General features: G+C 46.0%; 1 protein-coding gene and 1 long non-coding RNA gene across 6 annotated transcripts in view; one reads left to right on the forward strand and one right to left on the reverse strand.

The window, feature by feature from the left end:
- The window catches only part of AKAP12 (A-kinase anchoring protein 12), a 100,876-nt gene extending 76,002 nt beyond the window's left edge, over window positions 1–24,874 (forward strand). Inside the window, exons 1-4 of one of the 5 annotated variants that reach the window (XR_006598403.1) lie at window positions 13,025–13,776; window positions 18,152–23,162; window positions 23,848–24,180; window positions 24,277–24,874. Coding sequence is in view for 4 of the 5 variants with exons in the window: in XM_045058212.1 (XP_044914147.1) it covers window positions 13,491–13,776; window positions 18,152–23,154 (5,289 nt within the window). In the remaining variant the exon portion in view is untranslated. Of the gene's footprint in view, window positions 1–183; window positions 406–12,547; window positions 12,920–13,024; window positions 13,777–18,151; window positions 23,163–23,847 lie in introns of those variants that run through there. The other 4 variants (XM_045058213.1, XM_045058214.1, XM_045058212.1 and 1 more) reach the window with 4 other exon arrangements.
- On the reverse strand, window positions 13,438–16,034 carry LOC109499971. The gene is made up of 2 exons (XR_002157586.3): window positions 15,770–16,034; window positions 13,438–15,247 (listed from the first exon to the last, which is right to left on the reverse strand). It is a non-coding gene; the product is annotated as an uncharacterized LOC109499971 (long non-coding RNA).
- Window positions 24,875–26,767: the final 1,893 nt, after the last annotated feature.

The raw sequence follows: 26,767 nt of genomic DNA on the forward strand, positions 1-26,767 counted from the left end.
CGGGTCGCTTTGCAGAGCCTCGCTGACCATTAACGGAGACCAGCGCGGGGGAGGGCTCCTCGCCTTTAAAACGAAGCACGTGACGCCCGCGCTGTGCCAAGTCCCAGCGCGCGCGGGGGGCGGGGTCCCAGCCCCCCGCCGGGTGGGCGGCCGGGGGTGGGGCCTCCTATAATTAGCGGGCGCGATGCACCCTCGGCCCCTTTCTGCCGCAGCTCCGAAGGCACCTTTCGTTGTCCCGGATCCTCTGAGGGTGGCTTGGCGGTTACTCCTTTCTGATCGCAGCGAGGCCGCACGGGGTTGGCAAGACCGCGTGGCGCGTCAGCCCGCCGCCAAAGGCCGGCCAGGACCCGCTGGTCTCACCTGCGGGTGTGCTGGTAACTATGCTGGGCATCATCACCATCACAGGTAAGGCGGGAGCGGGGCCGTTGCGTTCTGTCCCCGTAGCAGGTGGAATACGTGCGCCCTTCGCCTCTCACCTGCGTTTGGGTGGAGAGTTTCGAGGTCCGTGGCTGAACACACCGATGGGAAGGTCGGCAGACGGACACGAATGCCAATCAGAAGAGCATTCGCTCTCTGGCTCAGCAAGAACCCGACACACCCGGCGTTTTCCTTTCGCCTCGGCGGGAGACTTCCTGTAGGTACTTAAGGGAGACTCTCAGTGTAGTTTTTCAGGGGCGGGAGAACACCAGCTGAAGAGAGAGACGTGGTGGATGGGGGCGCATTGGAAAAATCGGTGTGAAAGCCTAACCTAATCTCTTGTAGCCATAAAAAAGTAAATTCCTGGTTTTGAGATAATCACGCTATTTGGCCTTTTGACCTGATTATTAGAAACTTTCAGTGAAGGTGCACTTGGCGATTGATGGGGTGGGGGCGGGTCTAAAATGTTAGCTGTGGTTTAAATGATGGCTTTAATGAACACATAGTACAAGGTTGATGGGCTAGCAGGTAGCAGCATTTAGGCACTAATAGTAAGAATGTATGTTTTTAAAGCGTCCTTTCTAGAAATCTAGTTGTGAGCATGAATTTTGATATTTAATTCCTACCCCTAGCAAATGAGTTTTATATATATATATATATATATAGAGAGAGAGAGAGAGAGAGAGAGAGAGAGAGAGATCTATCTATCTATCTATCTATCAGACTTGGAGAAGGTACTGACAACTTTTCTAAATTGTATTTATTTGATCATTAATCCAATTGTACTGTAGCCTGACTCCTTTGGAACCTGCCTGTTTTCTCCTTCTCTCTCCCTTTGCCACTCATCAGGAAGAAAAAAACTCCCATTTGCTAATTTAGATTTCTAAGATCAGCTGGTTGCTATTTGAGACCACTCACCAAATCTACGTATTTTCTTAAAAGGGCAGTATAGAATTTCTAGACTTTACATTTTTCTCAATGTAATTGCTTCTGCAAAGCCTGGTTCTTCTGTGGAATTTTAAATGAATGTGAAAGTGTAGCAAAACTAAAAATAGCTCTCACTTCCTATAGATTAGCTTGTTTACTTGGAGATTTCCTCAGAATTCCTTCCTCAAGTTAATACTGTAAGCCTTTCTACCATTTCTATAGCATGAGGGCTTACGAGATACCTAAGATCTATCATCGAATAGACTATACAAAATAAAATAAATTGAAAACAAAATTTTTAATTTTTTCTAGCTCGTGACTTTACTGTGAATGAAACCTAGAAATCCCAAACCCTGAGAGAGGCTGCCTGGGAGGGTGGTTTGTAGGGTGTCCCAGCTAGGGGGTGGGGTTCTGTCATTAGAACTTTCTTTTGGATGCTTTTTGCGTGTAGCACAATCTTTAGTATATTCCCTATCTGGTTTATCACTTGGCGAGTTTCTTACGGGGAAGGGAGGCGTTTCTTTTTCAAAGTAATTCATAGGTAACAAACTTGGGGTACATGTAGGGCTTCTAAAAACTGTTCAGATAATCCCCATAGATAGACAAATGAACAGAAATAGTTGGAAGCACTATTTTTAAAGGCAGCTTCAAGCAATTGGATTGATGACTTTCTGAGCTTAAATTCTATTATCATGTTGGTATGGAGGATGTGGCAAAATTTCATGCCAGGAGGTGTACAGAAATTCTTACCTCCAAAAATCGAACAGCGAATAAACATTTTGTGGTGGATGAAGTAGAAATAACAGGGAGTTTGAACTGTCATTTTTTTTTCCTTTAAAAGTTAACCTGATAAGGAAGATTTATAGTGACTAGTCTTTAGTTGGTCAGAATCTTGAAAAGCAATGAAGGCTTTTAAAACTGGCCTTAAGGGGCGCCTGGGTGGCGCAGTCGGTTAAGCGTCCGACTTCAGCCAGGTCACGATCTCGCGGTCCATGAGTTCGAGCCCTGTGTCAGGCTCTGGGCTGATGGCTCGGAGCCTGGAGCCTGTTTCCGATTCCGTGTCTCCCTCTCTCTCTGCCCCTCCCCCGTTCATGCTCTGTCTCTCTCTGTCCCAAAAATAAATAAACGTTGAAAAAAAAAATTAAAAAAAAAAAAAAACTGGCCTTAAGTGCTAATTAAATATCAGATTACTCATCTACATAATGTGAAAGAGAGTTCTAGTCCTCGGCAGTACTATGTTATGCACGGAGCATTTAAATTTCACAATGAACAGGAAGGGATTGGACTGATAATATTTTTGTGCTTAGGAATGAATTTCCTTTTCTGGAAGCAGGGAAAAGCTGTCCCTTAAGGGCTGTTATTCTCCCCCACTGCCCATACACAGACGAGTGAGATGAAGGCAGCAGAACTTGAATTGTAAACTGATTGCATATTCACATTACATACTTTGTCTTTCTTGATATCTTACCCTCATCACCACATGAGCAACCCCTCGCTTAAAAACTAGAAAATAGGGGCTGTCTAGCCAGATCAGTCAGAAGGGCGGCTCAACTCTTGATCTCAGGGCTGTGAGTTCGAGCCCCATGTTGTGTATAGAGATTACTTAAATAATTTTTTTTAACTTAAAAAAAATTAGCAAACGTGATCAGATACAATGATGATGGCAGTGTCTTCTCCCCACCAACCTATTAATGGTATGCCAGGAAAAGAAGCGTTTTTTGAAGTTCAAAAGGTACTTGGAAAATATCTTCCCTGTTTGTTCTAACTCATGCACGTTATTGAGACTAACCGTAGATTATCATGAGGAATTAGGACAGCGTTGCTCTTTATCTCTAAAGTAAACTGGGAAAGGAAGAATCCCAACATTCGTGCGAGTTCTAGATGATTTAAAATGCCTTTCTCTATGCAAATCATACTACAGGATCACGAGAGAAGCCTCCACGTGGCTGCTTGTGTCTCCCCTGGAGGCTTTTTGGTATACACCAGAAGCACCTGCGACTTGCCAGCTGCCCGATCTGTGTGGCCGTTATCCTTCTGCCCCGCGAGAATCCTGCACAAAGTGGTTGTTTAACCCTCTTTTTTTTTTTTTTTTAATTTTTTTTTTCAACATTTATTTATTTTTGGGACAGAGAGAGACAGAGCATGAACGGGGGAGGGGCAGAGAAAGAGGGAGACACAGAATCGGAAACAGGCTCCAGGCTCCCAGCCATCAGCCCAGAGCCTGACGCGGGGCTCGAACTCATGGACCGCGAGATCGTGACCTGGCTGAAGTCGGACGCTTAACCGACTGCGCCACCCAGGCGCCCCTGTTTAACCCTCTTTTTAAGATGAAAACTAAGCTTTTCTTGGTGTTCCGTAGCTACGAAAAAGCACGGCTGTAGAGTACCTTGTAAAGAGCCTCTTTCTCACTGTGTAAGGGATGTTAATACTGGTTCAGTGTTACCCCCGTTTTCACCTGCCCAGATGTAGAAGGAACCATTGAACATCACTACTGAGGCCAAGGCCAATGGTGACTCACCTGTACGCCTCCGATATGGGGTTTTGCCTCTCTGAGTTTTAATCCCACTTAAACATCTCCCCTTTGAGGTTTTGTGGTTAATGAGCATTAGAACAAGGGGAGTGGGTGTGTAGGATATAAGGGAAGGATTTAGAATGTAGAGAATTTCTGGAAAAACTCCAGGACAATGTTGCAGATCGTAGGAGAGAGTTAACCAGATCCAGATGTCAGCAGCCAGCAGGCCCGATGTGCCTGGGGAACAGCGCGCTGGTTCAGTTAATGTTGTAGCTTTTGCAATATTGCACTTTTTCTCTGACCAAAAAATCACAGTAGTTGAGCCATGGAAATTTGAGAGCTACGTTTGGATAAAAGCATTGAACATTTGCAGTAGGTGAGACTTTTTTTCCTTTAAAATTCTAAACTAAAAGGAACAAGTTATACTTTTATGTCTTAATCTCTTAAGTATTTGGAAGAGTGAAAAGAGACTCTGCAGGTTTTGGGTCCTGGAACTGTTGATTGCATATGTGGACATTGGAGTGGGGTGTCTGGGAGGAACACAGCATCCACAATAGCACTGCGACTTTTTGGGGATCATGTCCCTTTTGAAACTTGGGAAGTTGGGGGATTGTTACTTTCACAAGGAAAATGTATATTGGCCCGTGCACAATATAGATCTCTTGTGACTGATTTCGTAAAATTGGGATCGACTAGATGGACATTTATCTGGAGATTAAACATTGTTTAGTAGAAAGTGACACCTAAAAAGCTATAATCATTGTCTACCAAAGTGGGTTTCTATACATGAAATGCTTTCAAGTTTCCTTTCTTTCTTCCTTTCTTTTCTTTCTGTCTTTCTTTCTTTCTTTCTCTCTCTTTCTGTCTTTTTCTTTCTTTTTCTTTCTTTTCTTTTTTCTTTTTCTTTCTTTCTTTCTGTTTCTGTTTCTTTCTTTTTCTTTCTTTTCTTTTTTCTTTTTCTTTCTTTCTGTTTCTTTTCTTTTTCTTTCTCTCTTTCTCTCTTTCTTTCTCTCTCTCTTTCTTTCTTAACTTTTTAAAGTTTATTTTGAGAGAGAGCAAGTGTGAGTGGAGGAGGTTCAGAGAGAGAGAGTGAGGGAGAGAGAGAAGCAGAATCAGCCTCCATGCACTGTCAGTGTGGAGCCTGGTGTGGGGCCTGATCTTACAAACTGCGAGATCATGACTTGAGCGTAAATCCAGAGTCTACCACATAACTGACTGTGCCACCCAGGCACCCCCAAGTTTTCATTCCTTGAGACATCATTAAAGATACTTTTCATCTATTCTCAATTTGTTTGACTTCATTAATATTCCCCGGTCCATAGACTTCTTGTTTTTGTTTAACTTTGAGAGGGCTTACTATGACAAAGTTTTACAAAATATTAAGAAATACATAGGAGATTATTATTAAAGCTCTGTTATAAGCTTTCCTATGTTGTAGTAAAGAGAATAATGGCTTATGCTTTTAAAAATGAAACTATAGTTATGGGTGTTCGCTCCAGAAAATAAGTACTACTGGGCGTCACATTTCTTCTCCATTTCACTGTCTGCGCTTTTTAAGGATATCACTTCATTTGTCTTAGAGAAACATAAGACAAACAAGCTTACCCAAAGTCTCTGCGGGTAGGACAGCTTCCAGAAGCTGTACTGGCAGTTTCTTTTGTGTCCAGCATTGATCTACTGTGTCGGGTCACCCTAAGGGTTTTCCTTCTAGGGCATATTCAGAAAATTAAGTGCATGAAAACACCTTGTACATCATTTTTTTTTTAAGTTTATTTATTTTGAGAAAGAGGGGAGGGGCAGAGAGAGAGAGAGAGAGAGAGAGAGAGAGAGAGAGAGAGAATCCCAAGCAGTCTCCACACCATCAGTGCAGAGCCTGACTTGTGTCTCAAACCCATGAAACTGAGTTCGTGACCTGAGCCAAAATCAAGAGTCAGACGCGTGACCACCTGAACCACCCAGGCGCCCCATGTACGTCATTTTTATTTTTTTTAATTTTTTAGAATTTATTTATTTTGAGAGAGCACACAGGAGAGAGGCAGAGAGAGAGGGATGGAGAGAGAGAATCCCAAGCAGCTTCCATGCTGTCAACACAGAGCCCGGGGCAGGGCTGGATCTCACAAATCGTGAGATCGTGATTTGAGCCAAAATCAGTACCAAGAGTCAGACATTTATTTAACTGATTGAGCCACCCAGGCGCGCCCCCATCATTTTTCAACATCATCTTCTCTGGGGTACCTGGGCAGGCTCTGTCAGAGGATCGTGTAGTCTTGATTCTGTGTTCCTAAGCTCGAGCCCCACGTTGGTTGTAGGGATCACTAAAATAAGTTTAAAAAACAAGTCATCTGGGGGTGCCTGAGCGGCTCAGTCAGGTGAGTGATCTCACGGCTTGTGAGTTCGAGCCCCGCACCAGGCTCTGTGCTAACAGCTCGGAGCCTGGAGCCTGCTTTGGATTCTGTCTCCCTCCCTCTCTGCCCCTCCCCCGCTCACACTGTGCCTCTCCCCTTCAAAAATAAACATTGAAACAAGTTTTTAAAAGCATCCTTTGCATTTCCAATGTAATGTTTTCAACAGATGCACCCTCTCACACGCACATGATTAGGGCCTCCTTCCAGACAAAGGGAATAGAAATGCATGGTTTCTGCGGTAATGTCTGTTTGAGAAACAAGACTTCTGTGACGCTGTTCCCACTGACGGTCGACGTGGGAAAACACGTCAACACAAGCCGTGTACCCGGCAAAGTGGTGTGAAACGTGGTTCTTGTGAGTGTGTGGACCATGGCGAGCACTGTAGTCGGTCCTCGTCCTTGTGAGTGGCTGTGGGGTGGTGGTGGTGGTGGGGGGAACTCTCATGTGCCAACTCTCCCTCCTGGAGGCTTTTCCAGTGGACACATTAACCGGCCTCCTGTCCAAGCCTGTGTGCCGTCTTTGATGCCAGGTAAGAATGCGGGGGGTTCTAGCCCAGTCCCCGTGGCAGTGGATAAGCGAACACGGTGTTTGGGCTTTTTTGGGGCATTTGAGAAACTAGCTGGATTAACAGCAGTGTGTTCAAAGTGGGTAATTTGGGCAGTTCAAAATCCCCCATGAGTGAAAAGATACTGACATGTGACATCAGAAAGGCCTACTCTAAAACTAGTTTCTGGGGAAGGACTTTTTTGGGCACCAGGAACGTGTATCCCCCCAATCAGTGATGCTTCGATGAGCGGGGCTTTTTGATTTTCCTCTTCCTATCCAATCCGACAAATCTAGAGCAGATGATCCTGTACGGAGCTGATGTGTTGAAAGTTATAGTAGAGGAGGTTTTGAAGTCATTTAAAAGTAAATTTATTAATGAAACGTTTCTGAGTGTGGTTTTGAATAGATTCCACTGTGCCGAGCCTGGGTTCGGCGCACACACTGGTCTGTGTTTCCTAGGTTATTATCCCTGGCCTTCTGTCTCTCACCAGCTGCCTTCACTCCCAGCAGCCAAACCTGCTGGTCTGTGGTCCTCTCCTCCAGGCCAGCAGCCTTGCTCCCCATGCTGTGATCTTTAACTCTTTCAGAACCGGCATGCAGACAGCACCTAAAAATACCTGTGAAAAGGTTTCTGCTAACCCCATGCTAGAACAAGGATGGGAATGAGGATGGTCGTGTCTGGAGAGCTCCCCCTTCAGGCAGCACCTGGGAAACGCGCGGTGATTTCATTTTGCTGCGTACAGCCTGGCTGGGAAAGCAGGGGAAGGAGTTCAACACAGAAAGAAAGGCTGTGGCCGCGTTAGACTTGCCCTTGGTCCAAAATGGGGTAAAGGATCTGGATCCTCACACGGTGCAAATAAAGAAAAGGAGAGGGAGGGAGCCAACCCAAGGTGTTTGTGCCCCATTTTCCCCCTCGGTATCTGTGATGGGAGTCAAAGAGGTAATTTAGGTATAACATGGCATTCAACTATACAGAATTTGAAAAGGCACCTAAGCCTTATGTATGGTAGATTTTTGAATCTCTGGTCTAGGAAATTTGCAAGGTTTCCAGTTTGGGAGAACCGAAAGCTGTTCAATACTGCCCTCTTCTGTTCAAACCTGGTCAGGGGTTTGGACAGTGATTTACACAGGTGAATATTTGTTGCAGAGTGTGGTGGTGAAAAATTGGGACCGACGAATTGTCTAACAATAGGGGGAGGCAAAAAGAAATTATGCAGCCATTATATCATAGTTTTGAAGACTATTAAATAACTTACCCAGAAAAAGCTATCACAGTTCCTTAATAGTGATCATCTCTGGACATTGTCTTTATGAAGGTCATTTTCCAATTTTTCAAATTTCAAAATCTCCTGCAATTTATAGATCATTTTTGGAATTGGAAAAAAAAAAAAAAGATTATGCTTAAGTAGTTCTGTTTGACGACAATAAGGGAAAAAACCCATTAGAATTTTTGTTTTATTATTTTATAGATAGCTGACTGATACTTCCTCCTAAGAAGCCTTAGCAGGAAGTACTAAAGGTGACCTATGTTTCAGGTGAGGACATTCAGGACAAAAACTTCAGGAAATTTGCCCAAGGGCCCAGTACTAGATGTGGTGCACCTGATATTTAAACACAGTCTGTCTCCAGAACTTCTGTTCTTTTATCTTCCCCTCTCCCTGAATTGTGTCTCTTTTTGGGGGGTTTGGGAGAGAGTAGTTTTCCTATTAATAATCTCCTTGATTCTTTTATAACTGTAAATTTTGTACCTTTTAGTCACCTTTTTCTATTTAGCCCATCCTTGAGTGATTTTTTTTTTTTTGAACAATGACTTCAAACTTAACAGAAAGTTGCAAAAATAAAAAAAACAAGTACAGGAAACACCTAATTACCCTTAATCTAGATTCATATATTGTTAGCATTTTACCTCATTTGCCTCTTTATTTAGTTTTTTGCTCTCTGTGTTAAGAAAACAAAACCAAAAACCAGCATGCAAGTTCCTGTTATGTCTTACATAGGCAGGAGATGAAAAATTTTCTGAGCCTCTTGCAGATAAGTTATAGTCATCATTTCCTCTTAAATACTTATGTCATTTCCTAAGGATAGAGATATTTCCTTTTTTAAAAAATATTCTTTACATTTATTTATTTATTTTTGAGAGACAGAGAGAGACAGAGCATAAGCACGGGATGGGCAGAGAGAGAGGGAGACACAGAATCCGAAGCAGGGTCCAGGCTCTGAGCTGTCAGCACAGAGCCTGACGCGGGGCTCGAACTCACGAACCGCGAGATCATGACCTGCGCTGAAGTTGGACGCTCAACCGACTGAGCCACCCAGGGGCTCAGAGATACTCCCTTTTATATCCAGAGAATGGTTATTAGCATCATATATTTACATTATTACAGTAGTATATAATGTACCATACTTATTCAAATTCTGTCAGCTAATTTAACAGTGTCCTTTTTAGCGTTTCTCACCTTGCATTGTAAGATCATCTTCAGTCTTACGCATCATATTCTTTAGCTTCTTTTAATCTGGAACATTTCTACAGCTTTTCTCCTTTAAGACATTGACGTGTTTGAATGTATAGCTCTCCTCTTCCCCACTTCCACCACCCTCCTTAGCGTGTTTTTTTTCCTCCTATTTTACCTGTAGGTTACTTATTTATTTTTGATTTTTTTTAAAGCTTATTTATTTGAGAGAGAGGGAGCTAGCAGGGGGCGGATAGAGAATCCCAAGCAGACTCCACGCTGTCAGCACAGAGCCCGATGTGAGGCTCAAACCCACGAACGGTAAGATCGTGACCTGAGCGGAAACCAAGAGTTGGACACTCAACCGACTGAGCCACCCAGGCTCCCCTCTGTGTTTATTTTGACAGACAGAGGGAGAGTGTGTACCCGTGAGAGTGGGGGAGGAGCAGAGAGGGAGAGAATCCCAAACCAGCTCCACACTGTCGGTGCAAAGCCGGATGCAGGGCTCGAACTCAGGAACCATGAGATCATGACCTGAGCTGAAATCAGGGGAGTCCGATGCTTAACTGAGTCACCTAGGTGCCCCGGTTAATGTTAAGTTCTTGCCCAATTTCTCCACTGTATAGGGCTTCCCACCCTTTTAATTATTAAACATGTAAATATCCCGCATACTCTGACACCAATTGATTCTTGCCTTATCCAGTTTTTATCATAATGGTTGCAAAATAAGGGTCAAGTGATCTTCAGAATCACTATCCGTGAGTGGGTGGGTAGGATATATGTGTTTTTTTTTTAATTTTAATTTTTAATTAATTTTTTGTGCAATAATGATTTCAGTGGTAGAATCCAGTGATTCATCACATGCATGTAACACACAGTGCTCATCCCAACAAGTGTCCTCCTTAATGCCCCTTGCCCAGTCAGTCCATCCGCTGACCCAAAACCCCTCCAGCAACCCTCAGTTTGTTCTCTGTATTTATGAGTCTCTTATCGTTTGTCCCCCTCTCTATTTTTGCTCCCCTTCCCTTACGTTCATCTGTTTTTTATCTTAAATTCCACATACGAGTGAAGTCATAGGGTATTTGTCTTTCTCTGACTTCTTTCACTTAGCATAATACCCTCTAGTTCCATCCACGTAGTTGCAAATGGCAAGATTTCATTCTCTTTGATTGCTGAGTAATGTTCCATTGTACATATATATCGCATCTTCTGTATCCATTCATCAGTTGATGGACATTTGGGCTCTTTCCATACTTTGGCTATTGTCGATAGCACTGCTGTTTGTTTCTTTTTTTAATTTTTTTATTTTTTAAAAATGTTTATTTTTGAGAGAGTGACAGAGTGTGAGTGGGGGAGGGGCAGAGAGAGAGAGAGAGAGAGAGACAGAGAATCTGAAGCAGGCTCCAGGCTCTGAGCTGTCAGCACAGAGCCCGACGTGGGGCTCAAACTCATAAGCCATGAGATCATGACCTGAGTCCAAGTCGGACGCTTAACCGACTGAGCCACTCAAGCGCCCCTCTTTCTTTTTTTTAATAGCATGACTATAACCATGAAAAACTGCTTTTTACACTGCAATAGATAGAATTTAAATTGCTGTCTACATCAGACATAATAGCAGTTTTCCCATCCAAGTGTGGGAGTTGAGATGTCTAAATACTTTTTCTTGTCGTAAGTTACATTGACAAATTATGAAATCTTATCATGATTTATGGAAAGTAAGAATTTTAGCACTTTGAAAGTGTATGAAATTAATTTTTCCTTTAAAAAGACAAACTTTTTTTTGTTCCTTTTTAAAAAAAATTTTTTTTAATGTTTATTTATTTTTGAGACAGAGAAAGAGACAGAGTATGAATGGGGGAGGGTCAGAAAGAGGGAGACAGAATCTGCAACAGGCTCCAGGCTCTGAGCTGTCAGCACAGAGCCTGACGCGGGGCTCGAACTCACCACGAGATCATGACCTGAGCCGAAGTCGAACGTTTAACTGACTGAGCCACCCAGGTGCTCCTTGTTCCTTTTTAATACATTGACTCTCTAAGTGTTTCTCTCCAGCCTTTGGTCCCCCAGAGATGCCACACCCCCATTATATGACACTGGCCAAGTCCTATGACCATTAAAAAAAAAAATAGACTGTGTTTTTTTAGAGCAGTTTTAGGTTCATAGCAAAAACGAGTAGAAAGTAGAGAGTTCCTATATGCGCCCTGCCCCCTTCACATGTGCTATCCAATCCCTCCTCCACTAACAAATCCCGCACCAGAGTGGTACATTTGTTACAATTGATGAAACTACATTGACATGTCATTATCCCCCAAAGTCTGTCCTTTATATTAGGGCTCACTCTGGGGTTTTGAACAGATGATATGATAATCCTATGTATCCACCCGTATTGCCTCATGGTATATAGTTGACCCGTGAACAACATGGGGGTTAGGGCTCCCCAGTTGAAAACCCATATACAAGTTTTCACTCCCCCTCAAAACCTAACTACTATTAGCCTGCTGTTCACTGGAAGTGAAAAAGTCCGCATATAAGTGGAACTGTACGATTCAAACCATGTTGTCGAGGGATAGCTCGTTTCACTGCTGTAAAAATCTTCTGTGCCCTGTCGATTCATCCTTACCTCGCTTCCAACCTTTGGCAACACTGACCTCTTTATTGTCCCTGTAGTTTTGCCTTTCCCAGAATGTCATATGGTTGGAATCATACAGTACATACCCTTTAAAGATTGGCTTCTTTCATTCAGTGGTACACATTTAAGGTTCCTCCATATTTTTCCATGGCTCTGCTGGCTCATTTCTTTTTAGCACTGAATAATATTACATTGTCTGGATGCACCATAGTTTATTCATCCATTCACATAATGAACATCTTGGTTGCTTCCAAGTGTATGCAGTTACGAATAAAGCTATTAACATAACTATAAACATCCATATGCAGGTTTTTGTGTGGACGTGTTTTCAGCTCATTTGGGTGAAGTACCAGGGGGCACGGGACATGGTAAGAATATGTGCAGTTTTGTGGGAAACTGCCAAACTGCCCTCCAGAGTGTTTGTACCATTTTGCATTTCCCACATAACCATTTTTGAAGTCCATTTACTCCCCAGTTGGAGGGACAAGGTGAACTCTCCCTTCAAACCCTAAGCCTTTGTGACTCTAAATGAGAGCTTTGCGGTGGGAATCTGCGTGACGTCCCCGGTTCTTGTTCTAATACTCAAGACATTGGAAGTTTTTGAAACCGAACAAACTCATGCACAAGATCCCACTATCCCTTGAGCCATCGCCCTGTATTGCGATTTTGGAGGCCACCTGCCTTCTGGCCCAGATAAGGAGGCGGGTCAGGGATCCGGCAGTATTTAGGTTTAGCGGTTTGGCAGTCATTTAGCCACGAGAGTTTTGGTACTCGAATGTGCGTGAGTTTGAAGAGATCCGATCCCCAGGGACCCTTCTTTGAAGGCCCGTGAAACCAAAGCCCTCGGCCACTGGGCCACGAGGAGACTGTGCCCTCTGTGACGCACGCGGTGGCCCCCAGGGGGCGCCCTCGGCATCGGCACCGGTGTCCGTCCTGCGATGGGGCAGCCGGGGGAAGAAGCCTGGGCCTTCTCGGGCCCTGTGGTGCCGCCCCTGCCGGAGGGTGCACACGATGCCCTGGTGGAGTAACCTTTGCTGTGAGTAGCGCGCCCCCTGGTGGCTGTCGGCCCGGGGACGCGGCGGGTGGGTCGGCTTTGAGAGCCACCCGCTGGACCTTTCGTGAGTGCCGGCCACCCCTCGGCGTGGGGGCTTCCAGCCTGCCTCCTTTCCCTTGCTCTGACCAAGCCCTCGGCATGGAAGCCCGCGGGGAGGTGTTGGGAAGGGACCCGGCGGCCCCAGTACAGCCGACGCCCCGGGGTTCCGATGACCCAGCGGCCCGGCTCGAATACGAAGCCCGCCCTGCCGCTCCTGGGTCGTGTCGTGTCGCGTTTGCTGCGGGCCGGAGCGGCGGTGGAGCATGTGCCCAAAGCCTGTGCTCCCAGAGCAGTGACCCCACCCGGACCCAGGCCGCACGCACGCCGCTTCCTGCCAGGAAAGGACACAGCCCGAGGACTCAGGCGTGAGAGGGGCGTCGGGCTTGGCCCGAGGTGGTGGCCGGCCGGGGTCACCTGGGAAGGTCTTTGCACAGGAGGATAAAAAGAACATGATACAGGTCTCAAAAAATCACTAGCATTTACCAACGGCCAGAAACAGCTTGGAAGAGAGCGAATGGGGGATGTGGCACAGGACAGACGGGCCTTGCTTGTCCGGCCGCACCGTGGGGAATGTGTAGCCGACTGCGTAACAGGAAAGGAGGCTGAAAGATGGAATCCAGGTTCCAGTGCGTTTCCCAGCCATCGCCCGTGGTTTGGGGCAGAACAGGCACCTGTAAGGTGGAAGGTGTGGTCGGAGTTGGCTTTTTTGTTGGTCGTGGTGGTGGCTGCAACTAATTCACCCTTGGTTGCCAGGCTGGGTGGTGTAGAAGATTGTGTCGGAAGTCCTGCAGCCATTAGGGGTAGGTTGCAGCATCACTTTGTGATCAAAGAGGTATTTTAGGAAGCAGAGCCTCCCTGGAAGGTCTGTCCCGGTTCGGGAGGGCGCGGAAGGGAAGTAGAAGCTGGAATGAGGGCTGAGTTCTGCTGTGTGGCTCTTAACCCAGAGCACAAAGGCCCCTCCTGGGCCAGCAGTGGCCCAGTCTGGAAGGCTGTTGTGACAGCATTAGCTCCTGGGATTCCTTAGGTCAAAAGACACGGCAGACCAGTTTGGATTTAAACATCTCTTGTGATCCTTAAAAAAATGTGTTCAGCCCGTCTATCACTCTGTCTAAAGAGAACAACTCCGTATTGCCAGGCTGCGCCGGGACGGTCAATAGCTGTTTTGTTCTGCCGGTTGACAGCTGTTAATCTTTGTCTCTCTGGCTTTGACCGTACACATTCCAGTCATCCCAGAATTTAAGAAAAAGTGTTTCAAATCGAAACAGATTTGGGAGCATGGAGGGGAATCAGGGAGGAAGATGGTAGGTACACCACCTGTTTTCTCCCACCGCGTTAGCAACACGTCTCCGCGTTTTCTAATAAATTTTGGAAAGGTTGGGTGAGGAGTGTTCTTTTTCTCTCCTACGTTGCGGGCAGGAAACTTTTAATGTGTATTCGTGGGCATTATTAGTAAAATTGTACGAGAACGGACTTTATTGTTGGGGTTTAACTTTTTTTCTCTAGCGTATTTTCAGCGGTAGTAGACACCTTTTTTTTTTTTTTTTTTTTTAAAGGTCACATCTCTTGTGTGGCGTTAAAAGGGTGTGTGGAAGGTTTTTCTTGTGCGTGTCCTTGCACCATTGGGGAAATTTGTAGAAAGTAGTTCATGTCATGGAAGTGGACTTAATTCAAAGAAACCTTTAACCTTTACCGCGAGCAGGTTTATAATGGGAACACGTGGAAATTTACAGCATTTTTGTATTTGAAAAGATTATATACGTGGTGCCAAAAAATAATGGGGAAGAGCATTCCCAGAGGGCTTCTGGAGGAGGTCTGTCTCCTGACTCGAAAGAAGTGTCCGGGGATACTCTAGGAAGTCCAATGACATACATCTAGACAGTCTCAATTTTTCTTTCTGTTGGAATGTTTGCCACAGTGTGGGTGCTGATTATTTCTTTATTCTTTATAAAGCTTCAAGTTGCTCAGAAACGTGTATTTCGTAGTGATTTTTTTTTTTTAAAGGGAAATCAGGAAGTGTACTTCAGATGAAAATAGTGAGACCCTTGGTTTTCTTCAGACCTCCTTCTCTGTCTAAAATATTGAGTTCTCTGTTGTTTTTTTTGAATTTGTTATTTAATGCTACCTCAGACGCTGATGTCAGGTAGAATCAATGCAAATTGGCTTTTCCTTACAGAAAAAGGTAGAGACGACGATGTCACGGTCAAAGGCCCTGTCCACACGGTGCCATGTGCTTAGTATGAGAATGCTTCCTTAGTTTCTCTTCCTTATGGTCTGCAGAATAAAATAAAACCCACCCAGTACTGCGATGGAGACTTGTAGACACAGATTGTAATAGTTCACATCAAGGACAAAACTATTCTCGTGGGAAAGAAAGATCCTATAAGCTGGGTGAAGTTACGGATTTGGGGAAGCATGTTGTTTTTGTCTTTCCAAATATATCTGTATTTCACATATTTATGGATATGTTCTATGTGTTGGTATGCATACTGTTTATAATTACTGAGCTTCATCTTCTGTGGGCATTAAGTGTATTATTACAATTAAGACCTTTTCTGTGTTCACTTTAATTGACTTCTTTGTTAGAGAAAGCAGTACATATTCTAGAGGGAAATTGATACAAGCAAAACTAAAATATATCACATTTCCATCCCCCCGAGATCATATGTGAGGTGGGTGTGTATGTGTTGGGGGGGTGGGGGTTAAATGTGATCATATTGTATATACTATGTGGTAACCTTCAACTCTTTCGTTTTGGTGAAAATCCCATCTCCTCTAATCCCAAATCATACTCACATTTTCCCAAGAAAAGCCAAAACGTCCTTTTGTTAGTTTGCCCTAACTAATATCCAATCTAGGACCATGCCCAGCCTGACTTACTGTTACGCGTTTTTAAATTTACTAATTTAGCTCAGTACCCCTCCCTTTTATTACATCACACTGACTTGTTTTTTAAACATGAGTTTTTAAATTTAAAAACTGCGGACAAATACACACACCCATATACACTTGACCTAATCCACCAGTTACTGATATTTTAGCACATTCTCTCCCCTGCCCCCCCACCCCAGCCCTCAGTGTCTCTCCTTAAACTGTTTGAAAGTTACTTGCGGACAGTCTACGTGCGTTTTGGTTTCATTTTTGTCCCTTGTGACATTGATGTGTCAGACCAAGCTAGTTGTCTTCTAGAATATCCTTCATTGATTTATCTGATTGTTGCCTTACAGATTCCATTAAACATTTTTAGTAGGAATACTGTAGGTGATTTACTGGCCTTCTCAGTGCCTCACATCAGAAAGCATGCTGACAGTTTTGTTCTGTTATCAGGGATGTTAAGTTTAAGGCAGTACCTGCCAGATCTCTCCACTGTAAAGGAAGTTTTTCCCTTTTGATCTGTGTGTTAATACTCTAAAACTGTAGGTTTCCTGACAGCCTTTCGCCCAAAGGTTTCTAGCATTTCTGGATCTTTGAATGCGTTATTACAAAGGTATGGGTAAAGAGCGGTTTCCTTCATCTAATGACAAACAGCCAACTAGGCTTTTCCAGATAAAATAACCACTTCAGCTATAGTGAATCTGACAGTTTCCTTGCTTTGTGTTCTTTTCTACGAAAACTTTTCCCCTGCCCCTGTCTTTTTGTTTGTTTCTTTTTGAATGGCCGGTTTTCATGGTGATATGACAAGCTCCAAATGTATCAGTCACACCCACCTTCAAAAGAGGAAAATTTCCCGTAACCACACTTGCCATGGAACAGGGCTGCATTTTACTTTCTTTTTCACATAACGAGAAAAGATTTTTACCTTTCTAAGCAACTGGAAACGTCCAGTGCAACTGGCCCTACAGGTGAACCGAACTACAAACATGGCTTTCTTCTCCCCAAATAACTACAAAAGAAAACCCACTTATGTGTATCGTACTTGATGAATGACATAAGTCCATCTTTAAATACCACATCGCTCCACATCTTGAAGGCTGAGCAGCTGTTTGTCCTGGTCTAGGAAGAGCCTATGTAACTGGCTATAAAAGAAACATCTTTGTTAACTCTCGTCCTTAATAAATAATACGTGAATCCCCGATGCAGAATTTTGAATTCTAAAGAGAATGATTATAGATCAAAGTGGAAGGTATATCTAGATTTAGTGATTGGTCTTTCTCATAAGGAAATACTGCCTGTTCCCTAGTTACTTTTTTAGTATCACTCTTGATTTGTGGACTCTTGTTTTGTGACCCATCATTGTCATTGTTGTTTGCCATGCTTCAGCTTTTGGATGCCACCTTTTTAAAAACATTTTTTTATTTGAGTATAGTTGATACACAATGTTACATTAGTTTCAAGTGTAGACATAACGATTCTACACGCTTCTGGGTGGTGCTACGGAGCACCTCCTTTCTGTTCCTCACTTTGCCTGACCCGGCCTGGAATTTCCCTGTGGAGCCCTGCTCCGTTTTTTGGGACTTGTTACAGAGACCAGCTAGTTATCACATAGAATGTCCCTCCTTAGATTTGTCTGGATTCTTACTTTTTGTTATTCTTTAGCTTATTTCTCCTAAACGGGGTGGATTCTAGATCATGGGCGTGATGATTGATTCTGTTTTGCATTGCAACAGAGCCTATGCCGTCTGCCTGACCCACTCTTAGTGATGCTGCAGCTACTTCTACTTACTATGCTGGTACTTGAGTGTGTTCACTTTTCCTTCATGGGGACCAGAAGGAGCAGAGTAGGATCTTTAAACCTGAATTCTTTTTTTTTTTTTTTTTAATTTTTTTTTAACGTCTATTTTTTATTGAGAGACAGCATGAGCACGGGAGGGGCCGAGAGAAGGGGAGACACAGAATCTGAAGCAGGCTCCGGGCTCTAAGCTGTCAGCGCAGAGCCTGATGCGGGGCTCGAACCCACGAACTGTGAGATCATGACCTGAGCGGAAGTCAGACGCTTCACCAACTGAGCCACCCAGGCGCCCCTCTTTAAACCTGAATTCTTAAAGGTCCTTTGAAAGAAGTAGCGTTTGCCTAATGTACTGAGATTTGCAAATACTGATAAGACTTTAACTCTGTCCTGGAATTGCCTGACATTAAAGAACGTATAAATGGGTTATGTTTTTTAAAATATGTAGGGTTTTGTTGAACTGTAATAATTTTCTCCCTTCTCCCCCACTGCTCTCCTTTTTCTGTTAATAGTTGGACAGAGAGAGTCGGAAGATGTGAGCGAAAGAGACTCAGATAAAGAGATGGCTGCTGGTTCAGCGGTTGTGGGCGACATCACAAAGGATGGGCAGGAGGAAGTGCCTGAAATAATCGAACAGATTCCTTCTTCAGAAAGCAATTTGGAAGAGCTAATACAACCTACTGAGTCCCAGTCTAACGATGTTGGGTTTAAGAAGGTGTTTAAGTTTGTCGGCTTTAAATTCACTGTAAAAAAGGATAAGACCGAGAAGGCTGACACGGTCCAACTGCTCACTGTCAAAAAAGATGAAGGTGAAGGAGGAGGGGCGCCGGACGGGGCTGGCGACCACCAGGAGCCCAGCCAGGAGACCGGGGAAGCAACAGCCAAAGAAAGTGAGCTAAAACAATCCACAGAGAAACCCGAAGAAGCCCTCAAACACGAGCAGAGCACCACAGAAATTTCGCTTCAGGCTGAGTCTGGCCAAGCAGCAGAGGAAGGCAGAGATGGAGAAGAAAAGCAAAAGGAGCCCACCAAATCTCTAGACTCCCCGACGAGTCCCCTGGCCAGCGAGACAGCGTCACCCTTCAAAAAATTCTTCACTCAAGGTTGGGCCGGCTGGAGAAAAAAGACCAGTTTCAGGAAGCCTAAGGAGGATGAGCTGGAAGCTTCAGAGAAGAAAAAGGACCAAGAGCCAGAAAAAGGAGACACACAAGAACAGGAAGAGACCTCTGAGAAAGCGGCTCCTCCTGAACAGCCACGGCCACAGGAGGCCACCGAGAGCGCCGGCGAGGCCCGACTGTCGGCGGAATATGAAAAAGTGGAGCTGCCCTCCGACGACCAAGGGCAGGAGGCTCCTGAAGAGAAACCCGCCCCTCTAGCGACGGAAATATTCGACGACAAGGTGGAGATCGTCGCAGAAGTCCACGTCGTCAGCACGGCAGAGAAGAAAACCGAGGAGCAGGAAGCCGAGGCGGAGGAAGCGGAAGCCGCGGAGCCCCCGCCACCTGAAACAGCTGTGGAAACCCCGGCCGAACTTGAGAAAGCCAGGCCCGCGGCGGAGCCGGCGAAGGCCGCGGAAGCGTGCGCCCCCGGCGGTGACCACAGCCGCCCCGCCGACCTGAGCCCCGAGGAGAAAGCGCCCCCCGCCCACCCCGAGGGCCTCGCGAGCGAGGCGGATGTGCTGTCCTCGCAGGAGAGAACGAGGGCGCAGGGAAGCCCTTTAAAGAAACTCTTCACCAGCACCGGCTTGAAAAAGCTTTCGGGGAAGAAGCAGAAAGGGAAGCGAGGGGGAGGAGACGAGGAGGCCGGGGAGCATCAAGCCGCAGCGGAGTCTCCGGACAGTACCGACGAACAGAAGGGCGAGAGCTCCGCTTCGTCGCCCGAGGAACCGGAGGAGATCACGTGTCTGGAGAGAGGCGTCGCGGACGCGCAGCAAGAGGGGGACGCCGAGGAAGGCGCTGTTTCGGACGGGGAGAAGAAGCGAGAAGGGGTCACTCCCTGGGCGTCTTTCAAAAAGATGGTGACGCCCAAGAAGCGTGTCCGAAGGCTTTCGGAGAGTGATAAGGAGGACGAATTGGAGAAGGTAAAGAGCGCCACCCTGTCTTCCACGGAGAGCGCAGCCTCCGAGACGCAAGAGGAAGCAAAAGGCAACGGAGAGGAGCAAAAGCCCGAAGAACCAAAGCGCAGGGTGGATACTTCAGTCTCCTGGGAAGCTTTAATTTGTGTGGGATCGTCCAAGAAAAGGGCAAGGAAAGCATCATCTTCTGACGACGAAGCGGCACCAAAACCAGCGGGAGGAGAGGGCCAGAAGCCAGAAGATGCAGGGAAAGACAAAGAAACGGGACCAGATGCTGCCCTCGCTAGTTCCCAGGAACATGATCAAGGGCCAGGAAGCTCCTCACCCGAGCAAGCTGGGAGCCCCACTGAGGGGGAGGGCGTTTCCACCTGGGAGTCCTTTAAAAGATTAGTTACTCCAAGGAAAAAATCCAAGTCAAAACTGGAAGAGAAGAGCGAAGACTCCGTAACTGGGTCTGGCTTAGAACATTCAGCTTCGGATGTCGAACCCGGGAAAGAAGAGTCTTGGGTTTCAATTAAGAAATTTATTCCCGGGCGGAGGAAGAAAAGGTCAGATGGGAAACCGGAACAAGCCACCGTTGAAGACACGGGGCCACCAGAGGTCAATGAAGATGATTCTGATGTCCCAGCTGTGGTACCTCTGTCCGAGTACGATGCAGTAGAAAGGGAGAAAACCAAAGCACAGCAAGCCCAGAAGGGCGAGGAGAAGCCTGAGCAAAAGGTAGCTGTTTCTGTGTCAGAGGAGCTCGGTACGACTCTGGTTCATGCTGTGGCTGTGACTGTTGTTGACGGGGCAAGGGCTCTTAGCAGTGTTGAAGAAAGGTCACCCTCTTGGATATCTGCCTCAGTGACAGAACCTCTTGAACAAACAGAAGAGGAAGCCAGACCCCTAACTGAGGAGGCATTTGAAGGGGAAGTCCTTGCAGAGGAAACCCCCGTTGTTGCCAAAACTCTGCCAGAGGGTCAAGACGCCATTGACGACACAGTCGTCAGCGAGGTGGAGTTGACTTCTGAAGCCGTGACAGCTGCGGAAACTACAGAGGCATTTTGTGCCGAAGAAGCAGCAGAAGCATCCGGTGCTGAAGAGACCACCGACATGGTCTCAGCTGTTTCTCAGTTAACTGACTCTCCAGTCACCACAGAGGAAGCGACGCCAGTTCAGGAGGTGGAAGGCGGCGGTGTGCCAGACATAGAAGACCAAGAGAGGCGAACTCAAGAGGTCCTGCAGGCAGTCGCAGAAAAAGTTAGGGAGGAATCACAGTTGCCCGACACCAGAGGACCAGAAGACACGATGCAGACAGTGCAGGAAGTAGGGGCCGAGATTCCAGAGAAGGTAGACGCGGAAGAGGGTTCTCAAGAGCCGGATCTGAAGAAAGAGACGGACGTAGTGACGGAAGTACACGTAGAAGAAACTGAGACTGAGACCTTGACACAGGAGGAGGTGGTTGTACAGGCCACCTCCGAAAGCTTGGAACAAGTTCCTCAAGTTGCAGACAGTGTAGAGCCTAGTGAGCTTAGAACCACTTGTCCAGCTGAAACCTTGGTTGGGGTAAAATCAGAATTTATTCTAGAACAGGCTGTTGCTCCCGATTCAGCTGAAACCCTTACCGACAGCGAGACCAACGGAAGCACCCCAGTAGCAGATGTTGAGGCTCTAAATGTAACACAGCAAGAGAAGATGACAGACATCCACGAAGACCCCGAGGTCGCCTCTGGAGTACAGTCACAGATCACAGAAGCAGAGGCCGTTCCTGCACCAGAACAGATGCCTCCAGCACCTTCTAGTTTTCAATCCCAGGAAGAAGATACAGGACATTCAAAAATGGAAGAGGTTCTAGAACATACAGAGGAAGAGGTATCAGTGGAAACTGTACCCATTCTTTCAAAGACTGAAGTGACGGAAGAGGAAGGCCAGTCTACTGACCGGGAAGCCAAAGACACACCGCTTGTTGAAGGCCCTGAGGTGTCTACAGACACTGAAACAACAGTCGGTGAGAAAGAGACCATGGAGGTTGCCCTTGAAGATGAAGTCACCGAAGAACCTGAATTTCAGAAGAATGATGATACTGAACTCCGGAGCCACGCGCCATCTCCTCCAACCCAAGTGGAGGAAGAGCTGGTAGTTGAAGCAGAAAGGGAGAAAACGGAAGCAAAGCCAACCCACGCGAGTGAAGAGGAACTTGAGCAAAAACCAGCCGTGACAGTATCTGAAGAGCTTAGTAAGCAGCTGGTGCAGACGATTAGCGTGGCCGTCATCGACGGGGAAAAGGAGGTGACCAGTTTGGAAGAAAGTTCTCCTGGGCTGGCTCAAGAGGACGCGGTATACACAGAAACTCTGGCTCAAAGCTCTGAGCCGTCATTACCTCTAACGGCTGCAGCAGTGGAGGAGAAGGTCTTGGGAGAAACCGTCAAGATTTTAGAAACACCTGAAACCCTGGAATCTGCAGATGCACATTTAATACCAGAAGAAAAATCCTCTGCAAAAGATGAGGACTTCACTGCTCAGCCAGGGGAAGACGAGGTGCCCGCAGGGACGGAGTCTCAGCCGGAATCCGTACCGGAGGCCGTATCGGCCGCGCCTGAAGGAGGCATCAGTGCTGACCTGGAAGCAGACAAGACCACACCGCAGAAACGGGCCTCAGATGAAGAGGACGAGCCGGCCGGTTGCCAGGAAGCCCAAGTAAGTGAAACTAGCAAGGAAGATTTAAAGGCTGAAAACGAGATTTTGAAACTTGAGACTGAGAGCAGTAAACTTGTACAAAATGTGATCCAGACCGTTGTTGACCGGTTAGTAAGTACTGAAGAAACAGCCACTGATTTCCAGACACAGGCTCAACCTATACAAGCTGACACCCAGGAAGCTAGACCGCAAATGGAGGAGAAAGAAAGGGAACTTCAGGCCTCTGCACAGGATGAAACACACACCGTTGCAGCCGAAGAAGAATCCACGCTAACCACCGTGGAACAAACCCACTCTGACGTTTCCAAAGCTGTGAGCGAAGCTTCCGAAGAGATTCCAGCCGTGGAGGTCGAAAGTTCTGGTGTAACCGACCAGCAGCTCGAAGAGGCAGTTCTCCCGTCGGAGGAAAAGAAAGAAACAACTGGAACAAAGTCTGTTCCAGAAGATGGCGATCGCGCCGAGTTAGGCGAAAGGATAGAGAAGTCACTGTCTGAATCCCAGGAAGATGAAAAGGATGATGCTGTTGATGACCCTGAGAGCCACCACTCAGCCCTGGAAGATTCTGAGGCCTCAGGAGGCTTAACCAAAGAGTCCCTGGACACAGATGGACCAGCGCTGAAAGAGGAGGAAGGTGGCCAGGAAGTAGAATTTCAGGAAGGAAAAGCCCACGGTGAGTCAGAAGAAGAGATCGAAACCCAGACACCGGGAGAGACGCAGAAGCAAGAGGAAGAACCAGCAAAATCAGAACCCACAGGATCCTAAAACATGACGTAAGCGAGCTTCCTTTCCTTCCAAAACACTTTTTCCCCTTTCATGCCACTTGATGGCAAATCTGCTCTAAAGGAAGCAGGAGTTTAAATAATTACGACTTTATGCAGAACCTTCAGTTGGGGAAAAAGCAGTCAAGTAGATCAGGAGACCTAGCTTCCCTTCCTTTTCCCCCTCACTGACAACCCGTTCAGTCTTACTGGTGTCATGAAAACAGTGACTTCGTTTTACCCCCATGTGACTGCTTTCCGAGAAAATAAACGGGGCACGTGTGTGCGCACCAAGTGTGCGTTTGCGTGTTTGGCTCAAAGGCATAAGAAACACGTTGCGCTCACAGCACCATACTTACAGTTCATTGAATTTTTCCTCAATACTAGAAGCCCAAAGTAAGTTTTCATCCTACAGCTGGAAATTGTAGTTTGTAGCTCTCTGGAAAAAAACAAAAACATTTTTGGCCACCGGTAGTAGTAGCCAAGCATTTAAAAAATCCCCAGTGCGTGTGACGCGCCTGAATGCTGGAGCCACAGCCGCCAGTTTTTGGTGACCCAGCCCGACCTGCCGTGGGCCCCCAACCCACTCGCTTTCTCAGGGGCTGGACTCCGGCGAGTTGGGGCTTCCGCGGCTCGGGGAATGAACGGGGGAGGAGAGGAGACTTGACTCACTTTTGATCCTTCCTTCCTCCCACAGTTCTGCCCCGTGTGTTTGCAAGACCAGAATGTGAAGACAGGCAGTAGGAGGAGATGAACGCTGCTGACAAAGACTCACGACCAGTATTTCAGACTCCGAACCGAAGAACAGGCCCATCGACTGACCTCCTCTCTGGAGCACCCTGACAACCCTGAGGCAGCAATCGGGGGCTACAGCCATTTACCGTGTCCTCTGCGGGGCCACCCCTCTTCCCCGCCGCCGATACCATGTAATGTTTCTGATTTAAGGTCCCAAATTCTCCACCCGGAACTGGAGTTGGCCGCACCTAGTTCTGCTTCTCAAACTGGAGTATCATTCCTTATGTATTTATATGTATGTTTTAAGTAAGCCTCCTGTATCTATTGTATATTTTTTTCCTTAACGATTAAGGAAATGTACAATACGGTGCATTCCTTTTGTATCACGCAGGATGTGGTGGAAGCTCTAAGCCTCAGCTGTAACCTGTGACAGCAGCTTCCTTAGAAACAACATTCCTGATCAGAAGCTACGGTTCGTACTTCAAAACCCACTGAGGGTCGGGTCCGTGTTTCAGGCCGCTCTGAAATCGCTCACTTTCCTGTTCTGCACAGTGTGCTAAAAATAAAAAGCTTTTTTGGGGGGAAACACAGAAGGTTCCATTGTTACTGTGAAATTTTTCTTTCTAGCCCAGTGGGGGTTGGAAGGGAGTTTTTTTCAGTAGCGGGTTAACTTTAAGCCTTTTCTCTGAATTGTTGTGGCCGTTTGGACAGATGAGTGCGCTTGAATCCCGAGGCAAAGTAGTGAAATGTTTTTCATCTTATCAAAAAGTAATCGACTATTTTAAGTTTTTTATTCTACTCTTATACGCTGGACCACATGCACACACAGCATGAAGTAAGTCAGGTTCTTTACAGATGGTATTTTGCTAGGTACTGGATTGTGTCTGTGCCATATCTGTGCCCACTCTTTTAAGGACAACGTTGCATTAAGTTCCTTTGGATAAACTGTGATTTGACAACTGATTTAAATAAAATATTTGCTTCACTTAGATTTGCTGGTTTTATTAGCTACCAGGGAGCCTGGGGCATGTTTGCGGAGTTCTAAAAGCAGATGAGGTAGAAGTTTCCAGTGCGGTTACTACGTCATCCTGGTTTGTCACATTATACTGGTTTGAGGTAACGTCCAGAGGAACTCATAGCAAAGAGGCATCTGCTAAAACACACCGGGAGTTTCTTCCGACGGACAGCATTGATCCAATGCTACCATCTGGTGGTGTCTTCCTGAAAAGGTCAATTTTCTGTTGCTAATTTTGGTTTTAAACAACGAGAAATGTCTAGAAAGAAACTTCTCTTTTAAGGTTTTTTACAGTGTTTATATTTCGGAGACCCAGCGCAAGGAGGGGAGGGGCAGAGAGAGACAGAGACAGAATCTGAAGCGGGTTCCAGAGCCCGATGTGGGGCTCGAGCCCATGAGCGCGAGATCATGACCTGGGCCAAAGTGGGATGCCTGACTGACTGAGCCACCCAGGTGCTCCTAGAGAGAAATTTTAACAAGGCTTCATAGTAAAAATGCCTCGCCCAACAGTTGATAGTGGACTTTTTTTAATGTCAATGATTTAGGATTCGTGCTAATACGTAAGGGACTGTCAGACAATTACCACACCACAGTCACCCGTGTCCCGTAAAGTCCCACTTTTTCACGTGTGGAACTGGCCTGGCATACATGCTTCTTAAATTTCACTCAAACCCAGAACCCGCGTTTGCAAACTTAAATCGTGACTGCCGGTTAATGATTTTAAAGCATTCTAGACATTCTAGAGAGACCCCTTTTAGCAGAAGGAAAATAGGCTGTTAAAATGAGACAGTAGTTGATCTTATCAACGAACGTGATTCCCAAAAAAAGAAAGCCACATTAGACATTGATAACATGATACGGCATTCTGATAACAATGTATGGTGTTGTAGTTGGGAAATGTTTCATATCCTTTTAGGAGTTACTCTCACATACAGTAGTCAACCTTGCTTAATTAAACTTTAAAATGCCCAAATTAAAAAAACCTCTGATCTAAGTATCTTTTGCTGACTCGAGACTTAAAAAATCCAAGTGCATGAGCTTCCTCTCTGTGGCATGCGGTGGTTTTGTGCTGCTTTGAACAGATAAAAGATTCCTGTAGTAAAGTCGTAAACAATTTTTTTTGGGGGGGGGTTGTAAACCCCATCCTGGCACTCCGTTCTGTGTTTGCTGTTCTCTGACCGCCTGTGGCCAAGTCTCTCTGGTCGCGGCAAGTGGTTTTCCGGTAACAGCTTCACCCGCGCTTTTCATACTCCTATCTGGATGCGCCCCGGATCCCTTCTGTGCGAGCCCTAGGCCCGTGTCTGTCAACCAACACTGTGTTATTAACCAGAGGGATGCTGTTAGCAGCATGAAATACAACTCTGCATGATAATTCTAGAGCTGCTGTTACTCTGTGAAGGACACGATAACCAAATGTAAACTGTGTGCCTATATTTCGCTACTTTGGGCATCACTATGGAGCCATGTACAATAGGAAGCAACGCAAGACTTGTAAACTCTCACCACTGGATACTGAGGAGTATAAAATGTTCCCCCCCGCCCCCCCTCAGGTTATTTTGCTAATGGTACACACGAGTTGCCTCTCGCTGTTCACACAGACTTTGTTCCCATATGTTCCTTTGGCCGTTTGGGGCTGCAAATAGTCAAGGGCTGGAGAGTTTAGCTTTCAGTGTAAGCTTCAAGCATAGCAGTTGCCTTTTAACCTGAGACAATATTTGCTTCCTAGTTCTGTTCGGAGGCAAGTTTTCCTGGATCGAAATAAAATGCAACCTAATTAAATGCCATGGATTTTCTTTCTGTAATTTCACCTGAATTCAGGTTTGATTGCTTTTATCTACTATTGTGATATTCATCACACGTTTCTTTT

Source organism: Felis catus, chromosome B2, assembly GCF_018350175.1.
Source record: "Felis catus isolate Fca126 chromosome B2, F.catus_Fca126_mat1.0, whole genome shotgun sequence".
In the NCBI taxonomy this organism is placed as follows: domain Eukaryota; kingdom Metazoa; phylum Chordata; class Mammalia; order Carnivora; family Felidae; genus Felis; species Felis catus.